The sequence below is a fragment of the Apodemus sylvaticus genome, chromosome 10, assembly GCF_947179515.1.
Source record: "Apodemus sylvaticus chromosome 10, mApoSyl1.1, whole genome shotgun sequence".
NCBI lineage: Eukaryota > Metazoa > Chordata > Mammalia > Rodentia > Muridae > Apodemus > Apodemus sylvaticus.
The window spans coordinates 50,410,365-50,418,578 of NC_067481.1; the positions used below are offsets into that span (position 1 = coordinate 50,410,365).

General features: G+C 37.9%; 1 protein-coding gene across 1 annotated transcript; it reads left to right on the forward strand.

Moving 5' to 3' along the window:
* The first annotated feature begins 3,038 nt into the window (after window positions 1–3,038).
* LOC127694382 (olfactory receptor 1500-like) lies at window positions 3,039–3,632 on the forward strand. Its single transcript, XM_052195931.1, has one exon. It carries the CDS (start codon window positions 3,039–3,041, stop codon window positions 3,630–3,632), a length of 594 nt encoding a protein of 197 aa, XP_052051891.1.
* Window positions 3,633–8,214: the final 4,582 nt, after the last annotated feature.

The following is an 8,214-nucleotide window of genomic DNA, read 5'->3' on the forward strand; positions in this document are numbered from 1 at the left end:
AGAACCATGGTGTCTGCCTCTTTTCATCAATATTCACCATGGGAAGCCATGAAGAAAACCTTCACCTCCAGAGCTGATGCCTAATCTCCCACAGAAGGCCTCTCTGTTCTCACAGCCACAACCACCTGCAAACCTGCCACTGTAAGCTAAAGACAATCATCTCTATGAGATATGCCAGAGCTTTCCTTTCTCCCTGACCCAGGGTTAGACACTGCCCTCCAGCCTATGCCCCCTGATTCCATTCTCAACTCTACTGTGACTCTCAGTGGTGCCTGGATGTACAATAGTCTAAGAAGGCCCAGCCTCATTTCAGGCCCATTGGAAACAAGCTCCGCCCCCCCATCAGCTCTGGCTTTCCCACCTCTCAGACTGTGCTTTCCCGCACACAGAGCAATGTTTTGGTGCTTCCTTAGAGTCTAGCACATACCCCAGCAGCAGTGGGGAATAAGCAAAGTCAATAAATTCCAGGAAGTCTTTAATTTCTTTATTTATTTCTTCCCTGACCATGTTATCATTGAGTAAAGAGTTGTTCAATTTCCACAGGTATGTGGGCTTTCTGTAGTTTTTGTTGTTATTGAAGACCAGCCTTAAGCCATGATGACCTGATAAGATGGTATTATTTCAATCTTCTGGTATCAGTTGAGGGTTGTTTTGTGACCAATGATATGGTTAGTTTTGGAGATGGTACCATGAAGTGCTGAGCAGAAGATGTATTCTTTTGTTTTATAGTGAAATGTTCTATAGATATCTGTTAAATACATTTGGCTTATAACCTCTATTAGTTTCACTGTGTCTCTGCTTAATTTATGTTCAACTAACCTGTCCATTGTTGAAAGTGGGGTGTTGAAGTCTCACACTATTATTGTGTGGGGCTCAATGTGCATTTTGAGCTTAAGTAAAGTTTCTTTTGTGAATGTGGGTGCTCTTGCATTTGGGGCGTAGATGTTCAAAATTGAGACTTTTATTTTGGTGAATTTTACCTTTGATAAATATGAAGTGTTCTCCATCATGTTTTATAACTTTTGGTTGAAGTGTCCTTCATCATGCTTTATAACTTTTGGTTGAAAGTCTATTTTATTGGATATTAGGATTGCAACTCTTGCTTGTTTCCTGGAACCATTTGCTTGAAAGATTTTTTCTCATCCCTTTCCGCTGAGATAGTGTTTCTCTTTGTTATTGACTTGTGTTTCTTATATGCCACAAAATTCTGGATCTTGTTTGCATATCTAGTCTGTTATCTTAGGTCATTTTATAGGTGAGTTGAGTCCATTAATATTTAGAGATACTAGAGAGAGAGATGACTGTTGTTTCCTGATATCTTTGATTTTGAGGTGGCATCAAGAGCTTGTGATTCTCTCCTTTTGGCTTTATTGTGAGAAGCTTAATATTTTGACCTTTCTTTGATATAAGAACCTTTCCTTGGGTTGGAGTTTTCCTTCTAGGATCATCTAGAAGGAAGGATTGATAGACACATACTGTTTGAGTTTAGTTTTGTCCTAGAATGTTTTGGTTTCTCCATCTATGCTGATTGAGAGTTTTGATGAGTATAGAAGCCTGGGCTGGCATTTGTGTTCTCCTAGAGTCTGCATAACCTCTGACCAGGCTATTCTGGCTTTCATAGTCTCATTTGAGAAGTCTAATGTAATAATGATAGGTCTACATTTGTATGTTACTTGGCCTTTTTCCCTTACAGCTTTTAATATTCTTTTACTGTGTGTTTAATGTTTGGATTTATAAGTTATGAAAGGATTTTCTTTTCTGCTCCCATTTATTTGATGTTCTATAGTATTTTTTAGTAGCTTTATGGCCATCTCACTCTTTAGGTTGAATAAGTTTTCTTCTATGATTTTGTTGGAGACACTTCAGGTGTCTTCTAATTATTTCAATTATTCTGAGATTCGGCCTTTTCATTGTGCCCTGAATTTCCTGAATGCTTTGGGTTAGGGCTTTTTTGTGTTTTGAGTTTTCTTTAACAGTTATGCCAATATCTTCTATGATATCATCTATACCTGAGATTCTCTCTTCTATCTCTTGTATTTTGATGGTGAGACTTACATTCGTAATTCCTGACCTCTTTCCTAGGTTTCCCATTTCCAGGTTTGCCTCCATTTGCCTCCATTGTTTCTACTTCCACTTTTATGTCTTGGATCACTTTATTCAATCTCTTCACCTGTTTACCTCTGTTTTCCTGTGTTTTCTTCAGTTAGTTATTGATATTCTCCATAAAGGACTCTATTATCTTCATGAGATAGGATTTTAGGACAGACCCTGATTATCAGGTGCGTTGTAGTACTCATTGCTTTCTCTGGTGGGAGAACTGGTCTCTGCTGATGCTCACATATATTGGCTTCTGCTGCTTATGTTCTTGTGCTTGCCTTTCACCATCTGGATATTCCTGGTGTTTGTTGGTCTAGGTGACTGTCTGGAGTCTGCCTCTTTTGTCCCTGGGATGCTTCAAGTCTCTTGGTAGGCCCGCAGCCTTGGCAGTAGCCAATCAGCAGTGGGGTCTTCCAACTACAGACTCTTCAATTGCTCTGAGTGTAGTGGGTCCTCAATTGTTCTGAGTGCAGCAGATTTTCAGGGATGGCTTAGGATTTGGTGTCTTCACTGGATCAGACCAGCTAAAAGTCTGTCCCAGGAAAGGGGCAGTAGGAATGGAAGGACTAAGTAGAAGCTGGAGCGTTACTTATTTACACAAAATCCACACATTTTACTGACATTTAGAGAATATCTGCATGCCAAATAGAATTATTTAAAAAAATAGCATTGGGATTAACCCATTGATGCATAAATTAATCATCATAAATAGAATAAATATCAGAGGAATAACTCAAGTGAAGGTTCAAAGTAATTTTGTTGCTATTTTTATAATTTATAAATTTATAAACATATCATGCTATTTGTGTTCCACATCAGAAGACAACACATTTTGATAATTAAAGCATATGTACATGATTTATTGTCATTGATACTTCTGAGAAGTGGGAAACCTCATTATAATCATACTCATTCACCTGGACTCCCATCTCCCCACATCCATGTACTGCTTTCTTGGCAAATTGTCCTTCTCTAACCTCTGCTTTTCATCTGTTACAGTGCACAAATTGCTCCAGAACATTCAGAGCCAGGACACATCTATCACCTATGCAGGTTGTCTGGCACAAATATACTTTTCCAGTCTTTTTGGAGGCCTGGAAGTATTCTTCCTTGTGATCAGGGCCTATGACTGTGATGTGGCCATCTGCCTTACCCTTAACTACATCATGAGCCCCAAGTTCTGTGTGTGTCTGGGGCTGCTGTCCTGGGTGTTTACCATATATAATTCCATGTTGAACTCTCTACTCTTGGCCAGATTGTCATTCTGTAAGAACAATGTGATCTGCCACTTTTTCTATGACATATCTGCCCTGCTCAATTTGGCCTGCTCTGATATTTATATAAATAAGCTTGTGATATTTATCTTGGGAGGACCCATTATGGTCATCCCATTCTTACTTATTGTTGTGTCCTATGTACATATTATTTTCTCCATTCAAAAGGTTTCATCTACTCAGGCTATCCACAAGGTCTTCTCCACTTGTGGTTCCCACCTGTCCAATGGGATGATTATTGGTCTCTACATATGGCCATAAGCTAATAACTTTACAGTGAAGGAGGCTTCCATGGCCATGATGTACACAGTGGGGATTCCCATGCTGAACACTTTCATCAACAGCCTGAAGAACAAAGATATAAAAGAGGCCCTTGTAAGAGTTCTTATCAAGAAAAATACCTTTATCATGGCAACACTGGGATTTTTACTTAAAATTTAGTGAATACATTGATATTAATATTAAGAAATGTAGAACTGGAGGTCAGCATGCAGAAGAATGCAAATTGATTCATTCTTATCTTCTTGTACTAAGCTCAACTCCAAATGGATCAAGGACCTCCACATAAAAGCAGACACAGTGAAACTAATAGAAATGAAACTAGGGAAGAACATTGAGCACATGGGCATAGGGAAAATTTCCTGAACTGAGCACCAATAGCTTATGCTCTAAGATAAAGAACTGACAAATGGGAGCTCATAAAATGACAAAGTTTCTGTAAGGCAAAGGACACTGTCAAAAGGACAAAGATGCAAAAAAAACCCCACACACACCTATAGAAACTTGATCTTTTTATAAAAACTCAAAACCATACAATGGAAAATGAAAGCATCATCAACAAATGGTACTAGTCTAACTGGATACCTGCGTGAAGAATAATACAAATAAATCCATATTTATCACCATTTATCACTCTGTAGAAAACTGAAGTCCAAGGGGATGAAGGACCTCAACAGAAAACTAGATATCCTAAATTTAATTTAAAAAGAAAGTGGAAAATAGCCTCAAATGTATTTGTACAGGAGACAATTTTCTGAACAGAACTCCAATGGTTCAGGCTCTAAGATCAAGAACTGATAAAAGAGATGTAACAAAAATATAAAAATTCTTTAAGTGAAAGGACACTGTCAGTAGGACAAAACAGCAGCCTCCACATTGGAAAAGGATCTTCACCAAGCATCTGACAGAGGGATAATATGCAAAATTCATAAATAACACAAGACGTTAAAACCAACAACCCAAATAACCCATATGAAAATTAGGACACAGAGTTAAGCAGAGAATTCTCAACAGAGGAATTGAGAATGACCAAGAAGCACTTAAAGAAATGTTCAAAGTCTTAGTCATCAAAGAAATGCAAATCAAAACAACTCTGAGAGTCCAACTTACATCAATTTAAATGACTAAGAGCAAACACTCACAGGACAGCACATGCTGCTGAGATGTGGAGTAAAGAGAACACTCTTCCATTGTTGATGGGAGTGCATGGCACAAGCTTTTATTCAGAAAACAGGGAATAATTTTACCTCAAGACACAGCTACACAACACCTGCACATATAGCCAATAGATGTTCCACCATCCCAGAAAGACAGTTGATCACCTGTGTTCATAGAAGCTTTATTTATAACATTGAACTGGAAACAACCTAGACATTCCTCAACTGAAGAAAGGATAAAGAAAATGTGGTACATATACACAACTGAATACTATTTAGCCATTAAAAATAAAGATATCATGAATTTTGCAGGAAAACAGATGCTCTTGAGAATATCATCCTGAGTGATATAACCTAGTCCCAAGGGAACACGCATGGTATGTACTCACTTATAAGTAAGTAGATATTGGCCATAAAACATAGTATACCCATGCTTCACTCCACATTCCTAAAGAAGCTAAGCAAGAAGGTATGCACAAGTGAATATGCTTGAATCTTACATAAAATGGGAAATTAAAAAACTCATAATAATCAGATGGAGGGAGGGCATTGGATGGGAGAGGGGATGGGGGAGGGAAAGCAGGGATCAGGACCAGATGTGGTAAGGGACAGAAGGGATGGCCATATGGACATAAGAATGAAAAGAAAGAGACCTGGTACAAGGGAGGTGCCCAAGATTCAATGATGGTGTTATTAGCTGTAACTCACAGCATTGGGGTTATGAGGCCACCTCCTGAAGCCAGGCAGGAACCCCAATGGAGGAATAGGAATGCCAATCCTCCCACAAAACTTTTGATACAAAATTTATCCTGTCTACAATACAAGGACAATGGATGGAACGAATGCTTAGGGAATGGCCAAACAATAATCAGCCCATATTGAGACCCATCACATGGCCAAACACCAGTCTTTGATACTATTAATGATACTCTGATATACTTGCAGACTGGAGTCAAGCATATCTGTCCTCTGTGATTTTCCACCCAGCAGCTGATTCAGACAGATGTAGACACCTACAGCCAAACAGTGGATGAAGCTTGGGTACTCTTATGGAAGAACAGGAGGAAGGAATATTGTGTCTAAGGGAATAGAAACTCTATAGGAAGACCAATACAGTCAACTAACCTGGACCCTTTGGGCTCTCAGAGACTGAACCACCAATTAAAGAACATACATGGACTTGGGCCTCCCTGCACATAAGTAGCATATGTGAAGCTTGGTCTTCATGTGAGTTCCAAAAAATTAGAACGGGGTTATCCAAAAAGCTCTTGCCTTTCTATGGGATATATTCTTCTAGCTAGGTTTCCTCATCTGTCCTCAGTGGGAAAAGATGCACATAGACTCACAGAGACTTGGTGTACAAGTGTGGGGGAATACTCAAGGGGCTATAACCTGCTCAGAGAAGAAGGAGAGGGGTAATGAAGATAGGATTGTTGGAGGGGTGACTGCAAGGGGTGAATTGAGCAGGATGTAAAGTGAGTAAGTAAAAAATAAAAATAATACATAAAAAACAAGCAAAAGAAAAGAAAGAAAACACACCCTTCATAGTGTGAGAAAATCTTTGGCAGATGCACACCTGACATGAAATTCACATCGAGAAAACATAATCAACTCAAAAATGTGAAGAACAATAAAATAGTAAACCAAGTAAAAATGGTTAAAAGACTACATGGAGAGTTCTCAAAAGAAGATAAACAATGACCAATACAGTTTTTCAAGTATTCAACATCACTCATGTCCAGGGTAATCAAAATGAAAATTAACTTGAAATTCCATTTCATTCAGTTAAGAAAGGCCGCCATCAAGAGAACAAATGCCAATAAGAATTGGCAAGAGACCTTATTCACTATTAACCATGACACATCTGTATAATGATACTATGTAGGTGTTAAAAATCAATTATTGTCACAGAATTACACAGATGAACCTTGAAAATATAGTAATAGAATGAAAGCAACCATAATGATTCTGTAGTAACAGGAGCTATCAAGCATAGAATAATCAGTAAGAGCATAAACAGGAGTGTAATTGCTTGTGGGTGAGGTAAAAGTACGTGTGAATGGGCATGGAATTCTCTGCAGAATTAATAATTCTAAAACGCAGTGTAGACTGTTTGAGTGACATTGAAAATATTAGGCTATTTAGTAATAGTTATGTTAGTGAACATCACAGTTCATAATAACAATTGAATCAGACCTTGAGCCCACCATAGAATCATTTTTGCTTTTCATGTCAACAGATTAAAAACCCATCATTCATCTTGAAATATTTGAAGTCAATTGATTAGTAAGAAAAATGTGGTACAACCAGAGCAGGCAGCACTATATCAAAATTTCTGGATAAATCCTTAGATCTCACATACTATTTATAGTATTCATACAAATACAAGGGTTAATAACCTTTTAAAACTCAGTAAAATTTAGATCAATAAGGATCAAGATTCCCTGGGATTGAATGTTTATAATTCATTATTTTTGTACTGAAATTCCTCTGATCAATAACTCCAGTTTGGGAAATAATCATGAGGGAAGGAATTATAAATGCTACCTGTAACCTCATGATGAATGGTTAGCTCATAGAACACAGCATTATGAAATAAAATCATATATATGCAGGTGGTTGGATAGTGGTGGCAGTAGGTACAATCACCATTTTCATAGAGAGGTAAACAGGCATAAGAACATACACTCCTTTTATATTACATTGTGGGAGCCTTAAACATACCATCTGCTTGCCATATTCCTGTGCTTTGCACATATTGGCACAGATAGAATGGTGGATGAAAAAATTTAATCTTTTTTCATTTGTATATCTGCACTAAGTCTTCATGCAGATAGTATGTCATGTAGAATTGACATGCTGTCCTTGGGAGCTTTCCAATGTGTGTGGTTTTCTATGATCTCATGCTGATTAAAAACCACCATAGGTTGGGATGAAGAGCTGGCTCACCCAATTAAAGACTAGCCTCAAATCCAAAAATATAAAAATGACTGAGGTTCACATAAATTTTGTTGTCTGTAAGACACTCTAACTCATTTATAGTCAGAAGAAATCCTGCCAATTTGGGATGGTGTGCAGTCACCCTTCTTCCCTTTCCACACTATGAGTTCCAGTCAAGTAGAAGCCATGATCATGATATGAATATGGAATGACTAAGCAGCTTTCCACGATTTTTTGGATTTTTTATTGGTGCTATTTTTAATTAGATTTACTTATTGTTGTCTTTAAATTCTACCTTCTCTTAAAAATAGGAAATAGTAATCAGTGGCCATAATTGGTCTCTGTTAGAGATCCCTGTAGTAAATTGGTCCAAGCAAGGTCCTAAGTAATTACTATGTCTTACTTAATGAGTTTCATAGGATCTGGACTCCTCTGGGATGCTGTGCACTTGAGGCCCAGGGATGGCA

Bases quoted from the DNA above. Each gene is read 5' to 3' on its own strand.
- LOC127694382 (XM_052195931.1), top strand. From the start codon at position 3,039: ATGTACTGCTTTCTTGGCAAATTGTCCTTCTCTAACCTCTGCTTTTCA.